General features: G+C 43.4%; 3 protein-coding genes across 14 annotated transcripts in view; 2 read left to right on the top strand and 1 right to left on the bottom strand.

Moving 5' to 3' along the window:
- Positions 1 to 13,465, top strand: part of LOC139382416 (leucine-rich repeat and fibronectin type III domain-containing protein 1-like) — a 128,916-nt gene extending 115,451 nt beyond the window's left edge. For all 10 annotated transcript variants that reach the window (XM_071126453.1, XM_071126450.1, XM_071126448.1 and 7 more), the window contains one exon: positions 11,629 to 13,465. In XM_071126453.1, coding sequence (XP_070982554.1) covers positions 11,629 to 12,544 — 916 coding nt within the window. In that variant the 3' untranslated portion in view covers positions 12,545 to 13,465. The remainder of the gene's footprint in view (positions 1 to 11,628) is intronic.
- A 237-nt stretch (positions 13,466 to 13,702) lies between these two features.
- On the bottom strand, positions 13,703 to 17,314 carry LOC139382418 (NKAP domain containing 1). The gene is made up of 6 exons (XM_071126457.1): positions 17,227 to 17,314; positions 16,712 to 16,788; positions 16,531 to 16,625; positions 15,700 to 15,852; positions 15,537 to 15,590; positions 13,703 to 15,410 (listed from the first exon to the last, which is right to left on the bottom strand). The coding sequence occupies exons 2-6, from the start codon at positions 16,778 to 16,780 to the stop codon at positions 15,035 to 15,037; spliced, it is 747 nt and encodes a 248-aa protein (XP_070982558.1). The 5' UTR covers positions 16,781 to 16,788; positions 17,227 to 17,314; the 3' UTR covers positions 13,703 to 15,034.
- Positions 17,315 to 19,625: 2,311 nt separating this feature from the next.
- LOC139382696 (dixin-A-like) overlaps positions 19,626 to 21,401 on the top strand; it is a 30,906-nt gene continuing 29,130 nt past the window's right edge. The window contains exon 1 of one of the 3 annotated variants that reach the window (XM_071126789.1): positions 19,626 to 20,292. In XM_071126789.1, the coding sequence (XP_070982890.1) occupies positions 20,270 to 20,292 (23 nt within the window). In that variant the 5' untranslated portion in view covers positions 19,626 to 20,269. The remainder of the gene's footprint in view (positions 20,293 to 21,401) is intronic. The other 2 variants (XM_071126790.1, XM_071126791.1) reach the window with 2 other exon arrangements.

Raw genomic sequence — 21,401 nt, forward strand, 5'->3', positions numbered from 1 at the left:
GGTGTTGGAGTCGTGCCTGGCCATGCAGTCATGAGTGAACAGGGCGTACAGGAGGGGACTGAGCATGCACCCCTGAGGAGCCCCCGTATTGAGGATCAGCTTGGCGGATGTGTTGTTACCTACCCTTACCACCTGGGGGCAGCCCGTCAGGAAGTCCAGGATCCAGTTGCAGAGGGAAGTGTTTAGTCACAGGGTCCTTAGTTTAGTGATGAGCATTGAGGGCACTATGGCATTGAACGGTGAGCTGTGGCCAATGAATAGCATTCTCACATAGGTTTTCCTTTTGTCCAGGTGTGAAAGGGCAGTGTGGAGTGCAATAGAGATTGCGTCATCTGTGGATTTGTTGGGGCGGGTTGCAAATTGGAATTGGTCTAGGGTTTCTGGGACAATGTGTAAGCCATGACTGTTTTTCAAAGCACTTCATGACCACAGACCTGAGTGCTATTGGTCGGTAGTTACTTAGGCAGGTTACCTAATCTGAAAACAAGGCTCCCAAAATTCTATCAGCATATCGATTGCCGGGCTGGCAAAACCCTGGATCATTGTTATTCTAACTTCCGCGACGCATATACGGCCCTCCCCTGCCCTCCTTTCGGAAAATCTGACCACGACTCCATTTTGTTGCTCCCAGCCTATAGACAGAGACTAAAACAGGAAGCCCGCGTGCTCAGGTCTGTTCAACGCTGGTCCGACCAATCGGATTCCACGCTTCAAGATTGCTTCGATCACGTGGACTGGGATATGTTGAATATGCTGATTCGGTGAGCGAGTTTATTAGCAAGTGCATCGGTGATGTTTTACCCACAGCGTCTATTAAAACATTCCCCAACCAGAAACCGTGGATTGATGGCAGCAAAAGCGCGAACCACTGCTTTTAATCAAGGGAAGGTGACCGGAAACATGACTGAATACAAACAGTGTAGCTATTCCCTCCGCAAGGCAATCAAACAAGCTAAGCGTCAGTATAGAGACAAAGTGGAGTCGCAATTCAACAGCTCAGACACGGGAGGTATGTGGCAGGGTCTACAGTCAATCACGGACTACAAAAGAAAAACCAGCCCCGTCGCGGACCACAATGTCTTGCTCCTAAACAACTTCTTTGCTCGCTTTGAGGACAATACAGTGCCACTGACACGGCCCGCTACCAAAACCTGCGGGCTCTCCTTCACTGCAGCCAACGTAAAATAGTAAAATATTTAAACATGTTAACCCTCGCAAAGCTGCAGGCCCAGACGGCATCCCCGGCCGCATGTGTCACTGTGCAGCTGTCGGCTGTGCTTCCCTTTGTAGTCTGTAATAGTTTGCAAAACCTGCCACATCCGACGAGCATCAGAGGCGGTGTAGTATGAGTCGATCTTAGTCCTATATTGATGCTTTGCCTGTTTGATGGTTCATCAGAAGGCATAGCGAGATTTCCTATAAGCTTCCGGGTTAGAGTCCCGCTCCTTGAAAGCGGCAGCTCAACCCTTTAGCTCAGTGCGGATGTTGCCTGTAATCCATGGCTTCTGTTTGGGGTATGTACGTGCAGTCACTGTAGGGACGACGTCATCGATGCACTTATTGATGAAGCCAGTGACTGATGTGGTGTACTCCTCAATGCCATCGGAAGAATCCCGGCTCATATTGCAGTCTGTGCTAGCAAAACAGTCCTGTAACTTAGTATCTGCTTCATCTGACCAACTTTTTATTGACCGAGTCACTGGTGCTTCTTGCTTTAATTTTAGCCTGTAAGCAGGAATCAGGAGGATAGAATTATGGTCAGATTTGCCAAATGGAGTGCGAGGGAGGACTTTGTATGCGTCTCTGTGTGTCGAGTAAAGGTGATCAAAAGTTTTTTCCCCCTCTGGTTACACATTTAACAAGCTGATAGAAATTAGGTATAACGGATTTAAGTTTCCCTGCATTAAAGTCCATGGCCACTAGGAGCGCCCCTCTCAATGAGCATTTTCCTGTTTGCTTATTGCAGGGTACAGCTCATTGAGTGTGGTCTTAGTGCCAGGATTGGTCTGTGGTGGTATGCAGACAGCTACAAAAAAGTACAGATGAAAACTCTGTAGTTAGATAGTGTGGCCTACAGCTTATCATGCAACACTCTAACTCAGGCGAACAAAATCTTGATACTTCCTTAGATATCGTGCACCAGCTGTTGTTTACAAATATACATAGACCGCCACCACCTTGTCTTACCAGAGGCTGCTGTTTTATCCTGCCGATAGTGTATAACCCGCCAGTTGTATGTTATGGTCCAGCCACGACTCTGTGAAACATACTGTAAGATGTTACAGTTTTTAATGTCCCATTGTTAGGATATACGTGCTTTTAGCTCAATCAATTTATTATCCAGGGATTGTACGTTGGTCAGTAGTACAGAGGGCATAGGGAAATTAGCCACTCGTCGCCTGATCCTCACAAGGCACCCCGATCTCCTTCCGCGAAATCTCTGTCTCTTTGTCCTGCAAATGACGGGGATGAGGGCCTGTTCGGGGGTCTGGAGCAACAATAAAATAACAGTAGTGAAGCTATATACAGGGGGTACCAGTACAGAGTCAATGTGCAGGGGCACAAGGGTTTTTCTTTATTTTACTATTTTCTACATTGTAGAATAATAGTGAAGGCATCACAACTATGAAATAACACATACAGTGGCAAGAAAAAGTATGTGAACCCTTTGGAATGACCTGGATTTCTGTATAAATTGGTCCTACAAATTGATCTGATCTTCATTTAAATCACAACAATAGACAAACACAGTCTGCTTAAACTAATAACACACAAACAGGTATATGTTACATGTCTTTATTGGGAAAAGTATGTGAAAAACTGGTTGACCCTCCTTTGGCAGCAATAACCTCAACCAAACGTTTTCTTTAGTTGTGGATCAGACCTGCACAATGGTCAGGAGGAATTTTGGACCTTTCCTCTTTACAAAACTGTTTCCGTTCAGCAATATTCTTGGGATGTCTGGTGTGAACCGCTCTCTTGATTTACTTCTTTGTTTTGGGTCGTTGTCCTGTTGCACCACCCAACTTCTGTTGAGCTTCAATTGGCAGACAGATAGCCAAACATTCTCCTGCAAAATGTCTTGATAAACTTGGGAATTCATTTTTCTGTCAATGATAGCAAGCTGTCCAGGCCCTGAGGCAGCAAAACAGCCGCAAACCATGATGCTCCCTCCACCATACGTTACAGTTGGGATGAGGTTTTGATGTTCATGTGCTGTGCCTTTTTTTCTCCACACATAGTGCTGTGTGTTCCTTCCAAACAACTCAACTTTAGTTTAATCTGTCCACAGAATATTTTGCCAGTAGCGCTGTGGAACATCCAGGTGCTCTTTGCAAACTTCAAACGTGCAGCAATGTTTTTATTGGACAGCAGTGGCTTCTTCCGTGGTGTCCTCCCATAAACATCTTGTTTAGTGTTTTACGTATCGTACTCATCAACAGAGATGTTAGCATGTTCCAGAGATTTCTGTAAGTCTTTAGCTGACACTGGGATTCTTCTTAACCTCATTGAGCATTCTGCGCTGTGTTCTTGCAGTCATATTTGCAGGACGGCCACTCCTGAGAGAGTAGCAACAGTGCTGAACTTTCTCCATTTATAGACAATTTGTCTTACCATGGACTGATGAACATCAAGGCTTTTAGAGATACTTTTGTAACCCTTTCCAGCTTTATGCAAGTCAACAATTCTAAATCTTAGGTCTTCTGAGATTTATTTTGTTTGAGGCATTGTTCACATCAGGCAATGCTTCTTGTGAATAGCAAACTCACATTTTGTGAGTGTTTTTATAGGGCAGGGTAGCTCCAACAAACATCTCCAATCTTGTCTCATTGATTGGACTCCTGACTCCAATTAGCTTTTGGAGAAGTCATTATCTTAGGGGTTCACATACTTTTTACAACGTACACTGAATGTTTAAATTATCTATGCAATATAGACAGAAAAATACAATAATTTGTGTGTTATTAGTTTGTTATTAGACTGTGTTTGTCTATTGTTGTGACTTAGATCAGATCAAATGATCAGATCAAATGTTACGACCAATTTATGCATAAATCCAGGTAATTCCAAAGGGTTCCCATACTTTTTCTTGCCACTCTATGAAATCATGTAGTAACAAAAAAATTGTTAAACAAATCAAAATATATTTTAAATTTGAGATTCTTCATAGTAGCCACCCTTTGCTTTGAAGACAGCTTTGCACACTGTTGGCATTCTCTCAACCAGCTTTATGAGGAAGTCACTTGGAATATCTTTCAATTAACTGTAGTGGCTTGTTAAAAGTTAATTTGTGGAATTTCTTTCCTTCTTAATGCATTTCATCCATTCAGTTATGTTGTGACAAGGTAGGGTTGGTATACAGAAGATAGCCCTATTTGATGAAAGACCAAGTCCATATTATGGCAAGAACAGCTCAAATAAGCAAAGAGAAACGACAGTCCATCAGTACTTGAAGACATGAAGGTCAGTCTATCCGGATAATTTCAGAACTTTGAACGTTTCTTTAATTAAAACCTCTCTGGGATAGGCGGGACGCAAATGTCCCACTTGGCCAATTGCCAGGGAAAATGCAGAGCGCCAGATTCAAATAAAATACTATAAAATTCAAACGTTCATTAAATCACACATTTAAGATACTCAATTAAAGATACACTCGTTGTGAATCCAGCCAACATGTCAGATTTTAAAAATGCTTTTCGGCAAAAGCATAAGAAGGTATTATCTGATGATAGCACAACAATAAACAAAGAGAGAAATAATAGTTCAACCCTGCAGGTGCTACACAAAACGCAGAAACAAAATATAAATCATGCCTTACCTTTGACAAGATTATTTTGGTGGCACTCCAATATGTCCCATAAACATCACAAATGGTAGTTTTGTTCGATTAATTCCGTCCATATACAGTGGGGCAAAAAAAGTATTTAGTTAGCCACCAATTGTGCAAGTTCTCCCACTTAAAAATATGAGAGAGGCCTGTAATTTTCATCACAGGTAAACTTCAACTATGACAGGCAAAATGAGAAAAGAAATTCAGAAAATCACATTTTAATGAATTTATTTGCAAATGAGGGTGGAAAATAAGTATTTGGTCAATAACAAAAGTTTATCTCAATACTTTGTTATATACCCTTTGTTGGCAATGACAGAGGTCAAACGTTTTCTGTAAATCTTCACAAGGTTTTCACACACTGTTGCTGGTATTTTGGCCCATTCCTCCAAGCAGATCTTCTCTAGAGCAGTGATGTTTTAACTCCCTCCAAAGATTTTCTATGGGGTTGAGATCTGGAGACTGGCTAGGCCACTCCAGGACCTTGAAATGCTTCTTATGAAGCCACTCCTTCGTTGCCCGGAAGGTGTGTTTGGGATCATTGTCATGCTGAAAGACCCAGCCACGTTTCATCTTCAGTGCCTTTGCTGATGGAAGGAGGTTTTCACTCAAAATCTGACGATACATGGCCCCATTCATTCTTTCCTTTACACGGATAAGTCGTCCTGGTCCCTTTGCAGAAAAACAGCCCCAAAGCATGATGTTTCCACCCCCATGCTTCACAGTAGGTATGGTGTTCTTTGGATGCAACTCAGCATTCATCTGACCATATGACATTCTCCCAATCTTCTTCTGGATCATCCAAATGCTCTCTAGCAAACTTCAGACGGGCCTGGACATGTACAGGCTTAAGCAGGGGGACACGTCTGGCACTGCAGGATTTGAGTCCCTGGCGGCGTAGTGTGTTACTGATGGTAGGCTTTGTTACTTTGGTCCCAGCTCTCTGAAGGTCATTCACATGGGTCCCCCTGTGTGGTTCTGGGATTTTTGCTCACCGTTCTTGTGATCATTTTGACCCCACGGGGTGAGATCTTGCGTGGAGCCCCAGTTCGAGGGAGATTATCAATGGTCTTGTATGTCTTCCATTTCCTAATAATTTCTCCAACAGTTGATTTCTTCAAACCAAGCTGCTTACCTATTCCAGATTCAGTCTTCCCAGCCTGGTGCAGGTCTACAATTTTGTTTCTGGTGTCCTTTGACAGCTCTTTGGTCTTGGCCATAGTGGAGTTTGGAGTGTGACTGTTTGAGGTTGTGGACAGGTGTCTTTTATACTGATAACAAGTTCAAACAGGTGCCATTAATACAGTTAACGAGTGGAGGACAGAGGAGCCTCTTAAAGAAGAAGTTACAGGTCTTTGAGAGCCAGAAATCTTGCTTGTTTGTAGGTGACCAAATACTTATTTTCCACCATAATTTGCAAATAAATTCATAAAAAATCCTACAATGTGATTTTCTGGATTTTTTTTCTCATTTTGTCTGTCATAGTACCTATGATGAAAACTACAGAGCTCTCTCATCTTTTTAAGTGGGAGAACTTGCACAATTGGTGGCTGACTAAATACGTTTGATCCAGAAAAAAACAGCATCCAATTTGCGCAACGTCACTACAAAATATCTCAAAAGTTACCTGTAAACTTTGCCAAAACATTTCAAACTACTTTTGTAATACAACTTTAGGTATTTTTAAACGTTAATAATCGATCAAATTGAAGACGGGTCTATCTGTTTTCAATACAGGACAACAACAAACTGACGCTACTTTTCTAGTCTTGCCCAACTCTCAACAGTGTTACACTGTTTCAAGATGGCCGTACTTCTTCATTTCACAAAGGAATAACCTCAACCATTTTCCAAAGACTGGTGACATCCAGTGGAAGCGGTAGGCACTGCAAACAAGTGCCTTAGACATCCAGTTCCCCAGTGAAAACTCATTAAATAGACAATGACCTCAAATAATTCTGAATGGTTAGTCCTCGGGGTTTTGCCTGCTACATAAGTTCTGTTATACTCACAGACATGATTCAAACAGTTTTAGAAACTTCAGAGTGTTTTCTATCCAAATCTACACTACACACTATTTATCCAAAAGTGAAAATGCTGCCCCCTATCCCAAAGAGGTTTTAAGTGCAGTTGAGTGCTATGATGAAACTGGCTCTCATAAGGACCGCCACAGGAAAGGAAGACCCAGAGTTACCTCTGCTGCAAAGGATACATTCATTAGAGTTACCAGCCTCAGAAATTGCAGCCCAAATAAATGCTTCACAGAGTTCAAGTAACTGTCACTGTCGTCGAATGAAGAGGACCAAGATGCAGGGTGGTGAGCGTACATATTATTTTTATTAGAAAAGACGCAGAAGAAAACAATAAACACTACAAAACAAACTGTGAAGCTAAAGGCTATGTGCCATAAACAAAGTAAACTTCCCACAAAGACAGGTGGAAAAAAGGGCTACCTAAGTATGGTTCTCAGAGACAACGATAAACAGCTGTCCCTGATTGAGAACCCTGCCCGGCCAAACATAGAAATACAAATAATAGAACATAGAATAACCACCCCAAATCACACCCTGTCCAAACCAAATAGAGACATAAAAAGGATCTCTAAGGGCCCCCAGACTGTCACTGGGGGCCCCGGACTGGAGACCGTCGCTGGAGGCCCCGGACTGGAGACCGTCGCTGGAGGCTCCGGACTGGGGACCGTCGTTGTAGGCTTCGTGCCATGACTCCTCACTGGATGCTTCGTACCATGGATCATCACCTGAGGCTTCTTTCCATGGATCATTGGACTCTCCGGACTGGAGACCGTCGCTGGGGGCTCCGGACAGGAGACCGTCCCTGGAGGCTCCGGACTGGGGACCGTCGTTGTAGGCTTCGTGCCATGACTCCTTCCTGGAGGCTTCGTGCCATGGATCATCACTGGAGGCTTCGTGCCATGGATCATCACTGGAGGCTTCTTGCCATGGATCGTCACTGGAGGCTTCTTGCCATGGATCATCACTTGGGGATTCCTGCTTTGGATCATCACTGGAGGCTTCGTGCCATGGATCATCACTGGAGTGGAGAGACACACAGGAGGCCTAGCTCTGGGAGCAGGCACAGGACTCACCAGGCTGGGGAGACATACAGGAGGCTTAGTTTTAGGCGCAGGCACAGGACTCACCAGCCTGGGGAGACATTGGACAAGGCTTTGTCCTTGGCAGAAGCACCGGATACACTGGGCCTTGGGGGCACACTGGCGGTCTCGAGCGCAGAGCTGGCACAACCCGTTCTGGCTGGATGCCCACTTCCACCCAGCAAATGCGGGATGCTGGCACAGAGCACACCGGCCTGTGAATGCTCACTCGAGACACCGTGCGCATCACCCCGTAACACGGTGCCTGACCAGTCACATGCTCGCCACGGTAAGCACAGGGAGTTGGCTCAGGTCTGAATCCTGACTCCTGAATCCTGCCTCTCGTGCCTGCTTCGATGGTTAGCCTCCTCAAATCGCCGCCGCTCAGCTCTAGCTGCTTCCAGTTCCACTTTCGGACGGCGATATTCCCCAGCCTGCCTCCAGGGTCCTTTCCCATCCAGGATTTCCTCCCAATTCCATGAATCCTGAACACGCTGCTCCTCCTTACCACGCTGCTTGGTCCGTTTGTGGTGGGACGTTCTTTCACGGCCGTCGAATGAAGAGGACCACGGTGCAGCGTGGTGAGCGTACATATTCTTTTTTATTAGGATGACACCGACAAAAACAATAAACAATACACGATACAAAAACAACCGTGAAGCTAAAGGCTATGTGCCATAAACAAAGTCAACTTCCCACAAAGACAGGTGGGAAAAAGGGCTAACATCGATAGACAGCTGTCCCTGATTGAGAACCCTACCCGGCCAAAACATAGAAATACAAATAATAGAACATAGAATACCCACCCCAAATCACACCCTGACCAAACCAAATAGAGACATAAAAAGGATCTCTAAGGTCAGGGCGTGACAGTAACAGACACATCTCAACATCAACTGTTCAGAGGGAACTGCATGAATCAGGCCTTCATGGTCGAATTGCTGCAAAGAATCCACCACTAAAGGACACCAATAATAATAAGAGAATTGCTTGGGCCAAGAAACACAAGCTATGGACATTAGACCGATGGAAATCTGACCTTTGGTCTGATGAGTCCAAATTTGACATTTTTGATTCCAGCCGCCGTGTCTTTGCGAGGCACAGAGTAGGTGATCGGACGATTTCCGCATTGTGTGGTTCCCACTGTGAAGCATGGAGGAGGAGGTGTGATGGTGTGGGGATGCTTTTCTGGTGACACTGTCAGTGATATATTTAGAATTCAAGGCATACTTAACCAGCATGGCTACCACAGCATTCTGCATTGATACACCATTGCATCTGGTTTGCGCTTAGTGGGACTATAATTTATTTTTCAACAGGACAATGGCCCAACACACCTCCAGACGGTGTAAGGGCAATTTTTTCATTAAACAGTACCCGCAAAACACCAGTCTCAACATCAACAGTGAAAAGGCAACTCCGGGATGCTGGCCTTCTAGGCAGAGTTGCAAAGAAAAAGCCATATCTCAGACTGGCCAACAAAAATAAAAGATTAAGATGGGCAAAAGAACACAGACACTGGACAGAGGAACTCTGCCTAGAAGGCTAGCATCCTGGAGTCGCCTCTTCAATGTTGATGTTAAGACTGGTGTTTTGCGGGTACAATATAATGAAGTTGCCAGTTGAGGACTTGTGAGGCGTCTGTTTCTCAAACTAGACATTCTAATGTACTTGTCCTATTGCTCAGTTATGCACCGGGGCCTCCCACTCCTCTTTCTATTCTGGTTAGAGCCAGTTCTGTGAAGGAAGTAGTACACAGCGTTGTACAAAATCTTCCGTTTTTTGGCCTTCTTTTCTCAGAACAAGAATAGACTGACGAGTTTCAGAAGAAAGTGATTTATTTCTGGCCATTTTGAGCCTTCAATCGAACCCACAAATGCTAACCCACAAATGCTGACATGTTCATCTGTACAAACAATAGTACGCAAGTATAAACTCCATGGGATCACACAGCCGTCATACCGTTTAGGAAGGAGACGCATTCTGTCTAATAGAAATGAACATACTTTTTTGCAAAAAGTGCAAATCAATCCCAGAACAACAGCAAAGGACCTTGTGAAGATCCTGGAGGAAACAGGTACAAAGTATCTAGATCCACAGTAAAACGAGTCCTATATCGACATAACCTGAAAGGCCGCTCAGCAAGGAAGAAGCCACTGCTCCAAAACCGCCATGAAAAAGCCAGACTACGGTTTGCAACTGCACATGGGTACTTTTTGGAGAAATGTCCTCTAGTCTGATGAAACAAAAATAGAACTGTTTGGCCATAATGACCATTATTATGTTTGGAGGAAAAAGGGGGAGGCTTGCAAGCAGAATAACACCATCCCAACCGTGAAGCACGTGGGTGGCAGCATCGTGTTGTTGGGGTGCTTTGCTGCAGGAGGGACTGGTGCACTTCACAAAAAAGATGGCATCATGAGGGGGGAATATTATGTGGATATATTGAAGCAACATCTCAAGACATCAGTCAGGAAGTTTAAGCTTGGTCGCGAATGGGTCTTCCAAATGAACAATGACCCCAAATATACTTCCAAAGTTGTGGCAAAATTAAAAAGTTGTGGCTTAAGGACAACAAAGTTAAGGTATTGGAGTGGCCATCACAAAGCCCTGACCTCAGTCCCATAGAACATTTGTGGGCAGAACTGAAAAAGCGTGTGCCAGCAAGGAGGCCTACAAACCTGACTCAGTTACACCAGCTCTGTCAGGAGGAATGGGCCAAAATTCACCCAACTTATTGTGGGAAGCTTGTGGAAGGCTACCCGAAACGTTTGACCCAATGTGATGAAAGAAATAAAAGCTGAAATAAATAAATAAATATTCTCTCTACTTTTTTTCTGGCTTTTCACATTCTTCAGGTAAAGTGTTGATCCTAACTGACCTAAAACAGGGAATTTTTACTAGGATTAAATGACAGGAATTGTGAAAAACTGAGTTTAAATGTATTTGGCTAAGGTGTATGTGAACTTCCGACTTCAACTGTATATACAGTGCCTTGCGAAAGTATTCGGCCCCCTTGAACTTTGCGACCTTTTGCCACATTTCAGGTTTCAATAATTTTGCACGCCCAATTTTTCAGTTTTTGATTTGTTAAAAAAGTTTGAAATATCCAATAAATGTCGTTCCACTTCATGATTGTGTCCCACTTGTTGTTGATTCTTCACAAAAAAATACAGTTTTATATCTTTATGTTTGAAGCCTGAAATGTGGCAAAAGGTCGCAAAGTTCAAGGGGGCCGAATACTTTCTCAAGGCACTGTATATACAGAATATATGTGTGAATGCTCCACACTACCTTGTTTGTCACCTTGCTTTTTAACCTTTACCATCATAGAATACTGTACATAACATGTTGGGGAGTCATTTCTCGCTGTCACCATGTCTAGAATTCAAGTGTCAGCACTGTTTTCTTTACTTGAGCCCCTCATATGAGGGTGATATTTAAAGCCTTCCTGGAGCTGAACTAAGTTGACATGACTGTCTCTTTTCTGTGTTTTTCAAACACCTCTGTGTCAGGTTAACACTTCTCATGTGCATGCCGTTAATGAGAATGCAGTGTGACACTGTGTCTGACATGGTTTTGTTCCATACAGTAGTATATTGGTGGTAATTGAGGGGGGCAGTCAAAATTCCCCTGGCAAAGCTAACCTTCACCACTCCTGTTTATTCCTTCCTTTTTTCTGCAGAATGATCCCGTCCACCAGTAAGACCTTCCTGATCAACGACCTGGCGGCGGGCCGGGAGTATGACCTGTGTGTCCTGGCGGTGTACGACGACGGCATCACCTCTCTGACGGCCACGCGCGTGGTGGGCTGTGTCCAGTTCCACACGGCCAGCGAGGTCAGCCAGTGTCGCTTCATCCACAGCCAGTTTTTGGGTGGCACCATGATAATTATCATTGGCGGCATCATTGTGGCCTCAGTGCTGGTGTTTATCATCATTCTCATGATCCGTTACAAGGCGCACAGCAGCCCCGAGGACAGCAAGGCCAAGGTCAGCTCCAGCATGCACTCCCAGACCAACGGCAGCCAGCACAGACTCCAGCGCTCCACCTCCAAGCAACCTGCTGAGGACAGCCACCAGAGAGAAGCCCTACCGGTGGCAGCCAAGGAGTGCATGGCCCTGGTGCTGAAGGTGGACAGTGACAAGAGGGAGTGGGACACCCCTCCAACCACTATGGCCATCCTGGAAGTGGAGCTGCCCCCCCTGCCCACGGACAAGATGAAGAGGACCAGCCTGGACGTCCAGTGCTCTGGATCTGGCCCCCCATCGGAGGATACACAGACAGACAGCAGCCTGACGGGCTCCACCATGTCCTTGTGTCTCCTAGGCCCCAACGCCGGCACCAAGGAGGCCCCCAGGCTCAAGGACAAGAAGAGCGCCCTGGCCAACATGGGGTTTAATAATGAGCTGGCACGAACTAGGCACAGGTTCAGCTTTGATGGGGGAGACTACTCCATATTTCAGAGCCACAGTTACCCCCGCAGAGCGCGGACAAGGCGACACAAGTCCACCAACCAGCTCAACGTGGAGTCCTCACCGCTCGCCAACCGGAGAGTCACTTTCAGCAGCACTGAATGGATGCTGGAGAGCACAGTGTAAGAGATGCAACCTGGCCTCTCTGGCTTGCTGTCACACACATACACACAGACACACACCAACAGTTTGACACATACACATTTACACATCTAACAAATAAAGTTACATGCATACACACACACAGACTCTCAGAGAGAGTTGCTGGAGAAGAACATAGTCTCCTTTCATCCTGCCTCCCCTCGTACTCCCAGAGAGACAGAGAGTTGTTGGTCATTTCATTATTTTATGCAGCAGTGCCTTATTCTAAAATATGTACAAATGGAGGATGCTGCTCACTGTAGTCATAAACCTTACTTTCTATCATGGTTTCCCCCTGTTTCATGGGGAGTGTTGCTTAGATTTTTTTACATGCCAGGGGGTGGGGCAAATGTGCCAGTTTTCCATTTAATGTTAAAAAACAAACATCACAGTGTAAAGTGAACAACCAGGTATCCTGTATGTTGATCATCCTTTGGGTTCTTTCAAAGACTTTTGCACACGAAGACACGACGATACGAGGACAAGTATCACACCAGTCTATACAGTAATAAAAAGATTATAGAACTATACACATGCCGATTTCAAATGTTAGCATAGAGAGGATGGACCTGAAAAACCTGTGGACTCCTCAATGCTGGTTGGACTCAATGATATTACTAGGTATTGTTCCTGATGTGACTGTATGATATTAATCGGTATTGTATCTGGCGGGTCTAGATAAAAAGTTAACTAAAAATACATATAGAAGTATATTAAAAACATTGGTGTATGTGTACTATGTAAGTAAGTCATATGTCACAACTTTTTACTGAGCATTTGAGTGTTGGCCACAAGTTCTTACATTAAAAACCTGTGTCATCACACTTCTCCCTATTTAGTATGACAAGGTTTGGACCACTTATCCCTCATGAGAGGGTATTAAATTTTTTGTGTGGGTTAACTGTACCGGTTGTGCACTGTGTCCTTTTCTTATGGTGATCCTGGATCCTTTCATCAATGTCATGAAAGCTGCTTGCGCATGGATCAGTGAGAAGTCCTATATGCATTAAGGCATATCTCATCATATATGAAATATATATTAAGATATATCTTGTGCCTGTTGAGACAAACATATGTGGGAGACTTCAATGGTCTCAAAGGAAGCTGTTGTCAAAGTATACAAACATCAGGTCGGAAAAAGTATTGTTTTGTCGCAAATAAATTCTTTATTCTGAAAAAGAAGCCATGAGTAAATAAATCCTCAGGGTGTACTACACTGATTGAACCACCAGGTGAAGACAACAGACCATAGATAACATTAGGATAGTGGATACTGTAGGCCTTCTAGCCCTTTCACTAAATAATAAATTAACCTTGTATAGTGATGACTAGAAAGGAATGAAATTGAAAATATACTTTCTAGCAGTGGCCTGCTCTCTACGTTGAATGAAACTCAAACCTGGTTTAGACAATAGCACCTTTTTCAGCAGGTCTCTTATTAAAAGAGTTTATATAGAAATATAGACATTCTCATTCAGTGTTAATCTATTCCATTTTCTTGCACATTGCATCTACAGTGAGTACTGTAGAAACTGAACACTAGAGGGAAACCGTACACCATTAACACAATGTTCCATTGTACATGGTACACATGAAGGATTCAACCAAAGGGCCATATGGAAGCAATATTTAATGTAGAATTGGATGCATAAAGAGTAATATACATGGTCATGGAATAGAACGGCTATAGGCCTACTGAGAATAGTGAATGATAGTCATGTAGATATCCTGTATTCAAAAGCATACATGAGATATGTGATATGTCTAAATGTGTGGTGTGATAACCAGAGTACATTTTTACAAACAAATATGCATTTTATTTTCAATGTTGTCCTGACATTCCATGAAATCCTGACTACCATAAATTACAAAAGTTTTAAAAAATAAATACTGAATAAAAAAAAGCAGAAGAGATTGTCATAATTGGTCGGGAAATCTGCATAAAATGAAAATTTTCCATAATATAACAGCTAAAGTAAAGCCTGGACACTAACTATGAGACATGGCTCTACAGTCAGTTTGTCATGAGGTGGCTTTTCTGAGTCCATATTTGTGCAGTGTCAGCTCACTATCTGAGCACTGCAGCCGGAGCAGAACCAGTAACGAAAGAGGTGAGGTATTACTGTGAAGAATGCCCAAGGGGAGGAGAACACAGGTTTGTGCTCAGCAGTACACAGAAAGAAGTACAACACAAAAGAGTATTGCAGAGGAAAGGTGTAAAGCGAAGAACAATATGCTTTCCCCTGCCAGTAGGTCTGTTCAAAAGTTGTATTTGTACTTTAGCCAATTCCTCAGTTGTCTTGTCATTGGATAAATCACAAACTTATCTAGCTATGGTGATGGCCATGTTCACAAGAAATCTAGTGGGAAACATTGAACTCAAGTGGAAGTGGGGTGTAACTGAAAGCTTTGAGACAGGCAACTGAAAGGGAGCAGTATGAAGTTACAGGTTACTGGCTGCCAATGGAAAAAGGTTCAATCCTCAGAACTGTCCTCTGATTTGTCCGCTCCTGCTTTCCAGTTTTTCCTCTTCTTGTGTGACTCTGGTCCTGAGTCTCTGTGGGAGTCCATGTGTCGTTTCCTCCTTCTCCCTCTCTCCTCTGAGCTGCTCTCCTCCTCTCTCTCACTCTTTTTCCTCTTGTGTTTGCTCTTGTTGCTTTTCCTCTTCTGTTTGACACTGTCGCTGCTGGACTCACCATCTGACTCACCGGTCCTATTTTCCTCTTTCTTCTTCTTCTTCTTCTTCTTCTTGGAGGACTTCTTCAGATGTTTTGATTTGGCTGTTTTAAGTCTGGACTTAGTCTTTTTCTTTCTGCAATGCCCATTCTGATCATCCCCACGGTCTCTTTCCCTGAAAAGACAAATCAGGCATTATAAAATGCAACATTTCTTGTATCGAAGCAAATAGTGAGATCTTCACTACAGCTACTACTGTTATGAGACATGGTATTTCATGTTAATGCAGTTCATGTCATACCAGTCACTTTTAAACTCCTCTGGGTATAGCTCCTTAAAACCGCTGTGTCCCCATCTGTAGAGGAAACATGCACATTACCAATGAGATCTACCTTTCATAGCATGTCGTCGACAAACTCACGAGACTATATTTCTACAGAGTTGTAGATAGAAAAGGTATGCACCTGTCTGGATCATTGGCTTCGAAGTCATAGAGTTCCTTGGTCCAGTAGCGTGCCTCCCTCTCGTCCTGGCCAGAGCTGTGTTCTCTTCTCCGCAGCCGGTCTCCCAGTCTATCTACAGACCCATCCTCCACGCGATCACAGTGCATGTGACTCCTGAGTAATAGTGAACTCTAATTCTGATGTCTATCAACCTGTTCCATTTAACACACTTATAAACTATTGTAAGGCTGCATCCTGATTCTCCACCCTACTCTCAAAATGTACACTTGCACAATTCCCGTCATGGATCTAACAACAGTGGAAACTGCCTCCAACCAATATTTACACAAATACAATGCTTTGAAATCCAGAACTGAAAGTGTGCAAGTGCACACTTTGGGAAAAGGGTGGTGAATCAGGATGCAGCCTAAAATAGCTAGCTATCACCTGCTGATGTATCAGGCTAACACTAACGCTATGTACCGTCTGAGACAATGTCATTTTTGGAAAGGCTCCTCTCTGGACCTCTGCAAGCCAGAATGCTGAATAAAATTACATTTGAACTTATTCTACCGGATGTCTGGGTGTTTGGTCCTTATGCAGCTAAAATCTGAGACAATAACCTATATCCACAGGTAAGTATTATTAAACCAACTTGTCAAAGCGATAGTAACTTAAGTGCGTTCAGACTTCTATCACCTATGCATATGCATGCATATTAGCCGGGCTCGTGCACGTGTTTATATGGTTTTACATTCTCCAAATAAGTCTCAGACGGTACATAGTGTTAGCTTGCCATCACCGGCTGATGTATCAGTCTACACTACTTCAATGCTGGAACAGTTAGTGGACCTGGATGGATTTGAAGATGGTGGCATCGGTCTGTGGCTGGTGGACGGACCCTTCTCCATCCACCTCAACTTCCACATTTCTGACTCCTCTTGGATCTGAAACAGACAACATCTATCATCAGGAGAGTACACAGGAGAGTGCAAAGCCACACACACAGATTAGTTAACTCCCCCACTCACACCTTGTTGTGGGCATCTGTGTGACGAATAACATTTCGCAGCAACACCTTGCCCATCGGCACCCTGGACATGATGACACCTTCAAGTAGAGAAAAAGTATAAGGTACTGTACACACAACACTGTGAATTACATTGGCAGCAACATGCTGGGATCACACTGCAAACAGGTCAGGTGCACTGGAGAAGTTGTGGATGCTAGCTAGCTAGCTAGCCAGGTGCTTTTAGCAAGGCGGGTGTATTTGTATACACCGGCGCTGCATTCAATTGTATTGGGTTGCACAAAACAGTCCGTGACAAGTCAGTTATCTAGCTAAACGTGTTGCTAACCAGCTGTCTACAACTGTAAGTGTGTATTTTGCGTACTTCCTACTATCACAACAACCTAGCTCCAACTGGCTAGCGTTAACTAACGGGTACTTTTATCAACAAAAGCTTTGCTAGATAATAAATAAACTCAAGATATGAATCGTATATCGCTAACTCTAAACTTGATTGAATATGTATTAACCAGAATTACCGTTTGATCTTTAACGTTTACGATTAAAACCACACAAACAGCTGACTTCCCTGTCTGTGGCGTGTAGCAGATGAACCACATGCGTAATATCCTGCTGCATAATCCCGCCTATGTGGGGCTTGTTACGTCACATGGCAATTTGGACGCTGATTGGCCATGTGTCTGTCAATCATTGGTATCCAAGTAAAAAAAATGGTTGAGGGCCCCAAGAGGTGGTTGGATGTGGTGATTGAAATACTGCACAAATTCACTCATTGAGCCAGTTGTTCTCACTTGGAAATGGCTCTAAAAGGCCAAGCTACATGGCATCTCACTAGCCACAATCCACTCTATTAATCAGACCTAGGTCTTTTTGGCTGATATCATCTGGATAAAATGCAATGATTACCTGTAGTAGGTTATGTAGCCTATTATGATTGACTGTATTTCTAACAATAACATACTTCCTAATGAGCACAGATGGTTTGACACACAACGACACAGAAGGCCCATCAGTAACTTTTCAGAGTAGGCGCTAAGCAGCATTGAGAGAATGTCCTCAGTCTTTTGCATTGTGAACTGTTGTACTAATGTTGTATATAGAAGTGTGATACACCTTTCATATTGTTATGTACACAATATAAAACAGATAGCAATGAGCTGTGTTTGAGAAACTGTTTATTGTTAACTGATGCTTAGGGTGGTAGCAAGGTATGGGTTATATAACAACAACAGCCAGTTTTGTCAAGGGATGCCCTCAAATCCTCAAAAAGTTATATAGCTGCACCATTGAGAGCATCTTGACTGGCTGCATCACCGCTTGGTATGGCAACTGCAAGGTACCCGACCGCAGGCACTACAGACTGTGATTAATACGGCCCAGTACATCACTCGGGCCGAGCTCCCTGCAATTCAGGACCTCTATACCAGGCGGTGTCAGACGAAGACACAAAAAAGTGTCAAAGGTTCCAGCCACCTCAGCCATAGACTGTTCTCTCTGCTATCGTATGACAAGCAGTACCAGTGCACCAAGCCTGGAACCAACAGGACCCTGAACAGCTTCTACCCCCAAGCCATAAGCCTGCTAAACAAGACTGCTAAATAGCTAATCAAATGGCTACCTGGACTACCTGCATTGACCCTTTTCTGCACTAACTCTCTGGCACTGACTCTATGAACACACACACTAGACTCTACCCACACACTCACACATACTGACACTGACATCCCAACACACACACACACACACACACACACACACACACACACACACACACACACACACACACACACACACACACACACACACACACACACACACACACACACACACACACACACACACACACACACACACACCACTGCATCTGCCCAGACACACATGATATGCGCACCTTATGCCTACTGTTGCCACAAACACACACACTCTCACACACTTTCACACTCACCGCGTACGCTTCTGCTACTGTCTATTGTCTATCCTGTTCCCTAGTAACTTTATCCCTACATATATGTACATAGCTACCTCAATTACCTTGTACCCCTGCACATAGATTCGGTACTAGTACTCCCTGTATATAACCATGTTATTTTTCATTATTGACTGTGTATTTTTTCCTCTTGTCAATATTTACATTTTGTATTTAATTTTTTATCTTTATCTTAACTCTGCATTGTTGGAGAAGGACGCATAAGTAAGCATTTCACTGTTCGTCTACAACTGTTGTTTACAAGGCATGTAGAAAATATGATACTTAGTTTTCATTACAAGAACACCTCGATCCCTTTCCGCTGTACTCTGCCTGCTGCTACTGCTATGGCCCAAAAGAGTCAATACATATCATTAGCATTCCATGTCACACAAAGCCTTTTGTCTTCATTGCCTCCCTTATTCAAACCAAGATGATCCTAGTTTCCCACAGTTTTGGTCAGGCTGATAATACTGTGTTGTGCAAGTGCCCTATCTGTCTCCAATCCAAAAATCCAGACATAAAATAAATGTCTTTAAACTCAGGTTGTAAGTATTTGATCTAATAGAGAACATATGCTTATTTATTCAAATCATAGAGTTGATGTGACATGCTATCATTATAGCTTTAAAATACTATTATTATCAATGCTTAAGCATTATATGGCCCAGTGTCCTCGATCTGATTGTTCAAGTTATTGACTGAGATAATATATCATTACTCACACATGCTTCAACTTGTTTGACGTGGCTTCATACAAACCTGTGATTTTGTGTCAGCCAAAAATGGCTCAGTTGGAAACCACATACCACACAGTGTTAGCCTATAATATACTGTAGCTTAGCAGACCAATGTAAAGGAGATATGCCCCATTTCAGCTAGCAGAACATACAGGCCCCCTCCTCCTCTAGTGAGAGGGGAAGAGTGTGGGAGGGGGAGGTAAGAAAGAGAGAGTGGGAGGGGGAGGGTAAACACTCAGCCAGAGCTATGTCTGACAGCCCTGCTGCTCACTGAAAGAACAAGGGACAGAGAAAAAAGCCTGTGCGGCTGAACACGAGAAAGACTGTGAGGAGGGAGGGAGATATAGGCTGAGGGAGAGAGAAAGCAAGGGAGAAAATATATGGAGGAGAGCTGCAGGAATTCTCCTCTAGAAAGAACACAAACATTGTGTTTGTGAATGGGAGTTGGTGAGCTCAGCCACAGGGGGAGTGTGTTCTGAAAAACTAGGCAGCCGCTGGTGAGCCTGAACACCAATCCTCTCCCTTCTGCCAGGGGCTGGGGGGATTGAGCCAGGATTTCCATTGGGTTCTTCCAGGGAGTGATTTAGAGAAGAGTCCAGAGCTGTTGGTTAGGATTTCTAGCTGTATGTAAGGAATATGCTGGAGAAGGTTTGAACACACTGTTAGCTGTTATTGCAGATTGAACACAGTAGTGTGTGCGACGTGGAGGCTCAGTCCGCTGGTTTAGTGTTGGCAGTGCTGCTCCCACCCCTGCTGCTGGGTCTGTTTTGGGGCTATGTTTCTGACTGACTAGGGAAGCATCACCCACATGCAGGGCAGAGGCTGAATGGGAGGTTAAGAGTGCAACAAACCAGCATGGGAGCCAAACAGATGAAATGGTAAGAGTTGGATTTGACAAATTATTTGCAATATCTCTTTTTTTACACAACACTGTCTCGCTCCCTCTCATTGTTACAATCAGTGGTTATAGAAATGCAGTGTTTGTTCATTGTCTTTACATGTTGCTACCTTAACAGTGACGGGAGTGGTTATGACACCTCGATACAATGCAAGCACTATGTCATTTAGAAGGAGATGTCATTTCTTTGTCTAATCAATATTATCTTATGTTCATACAATATAGATATATATTACACGTGTTGGAGAAACTAATCATAGTGTGATACCTTGTAGAAATTGAGTAGTTCACATCATTTTAGGGCTGGGCTGTCGGCTATTGTCTGAATGTAGGTGTGGGTGTATGGGTACTGTGCGTCCGTCCGTGTAGGTGTTTGTCTGGAAGTCTATGTGAGCTGGATGTGTGACATTGCCTAGCAACAGCTAACTACAGTGTTTGGCATTGCTGTGATTTCCATTTGCAGATTGGCTCACATCTCAGATTTACTTTGATCAGACTGATTAGCATCACACTGTATATGAGCATGTCCAATCTCATATTGTGTTTTAGTGTTATATAGTATTTAGTTCCAGAGATTAGGATAATTTCTGTTTAATATTTGCCCACCATAGTGGAGGTTTTATTTCTAACCCAAAATAAATTGACAGTAAACAAACAAATGACATTATACTGTAAAACTAGGCCACAGGTCTTGAATGTGTGTAAGTGATCCTCTTTCAGAGATAACATTGAAAATATAAAGCAATTCAGTTATATTGAAGAAAGATATGAGGTAAAAACATTTATTATTTGAAGAGGATTTACTATATTTTATACAGTTGAAGTCGGAAGTTCAAATACACCTTAGCCAAATACATTTAAACAATTCCTGACATTTAATCCTAGTAAAAATTCCCTGTCTTCCGTCAGTTAGGATGACCAATTTATTTTAAGAATGTGAAATGTCAGAATAATAGGAGAGAGATTTATTTATTTCAGCTTTTATTTATTTCATCACATTCCCAGTGGCTCAGAAGTTTACATACACTCAATTAGTATTTGGTAGCATTGCCTTTAAATTGTTTAACTTGGGTCAAACGTTTCGGGTAG

This window comes from Oncorhynchus clarkii, chromosome 24 (genome assembly GCF_045791955.1).
Source record: "Oncorhynchus clarkii lewisi isolate Uvic-CL-2024 chromosome 24, UVic_Ocla_1.0, whole genome shotgun sequence".
Classification (NCBI taxonomy): domain Eukaryota; kingdom Metazoa; phylum Chordata; class Actinopteri; order Salmoniformes; family Salmonidae; genus Oncorhynchus; species Oncorhynchus clarkii.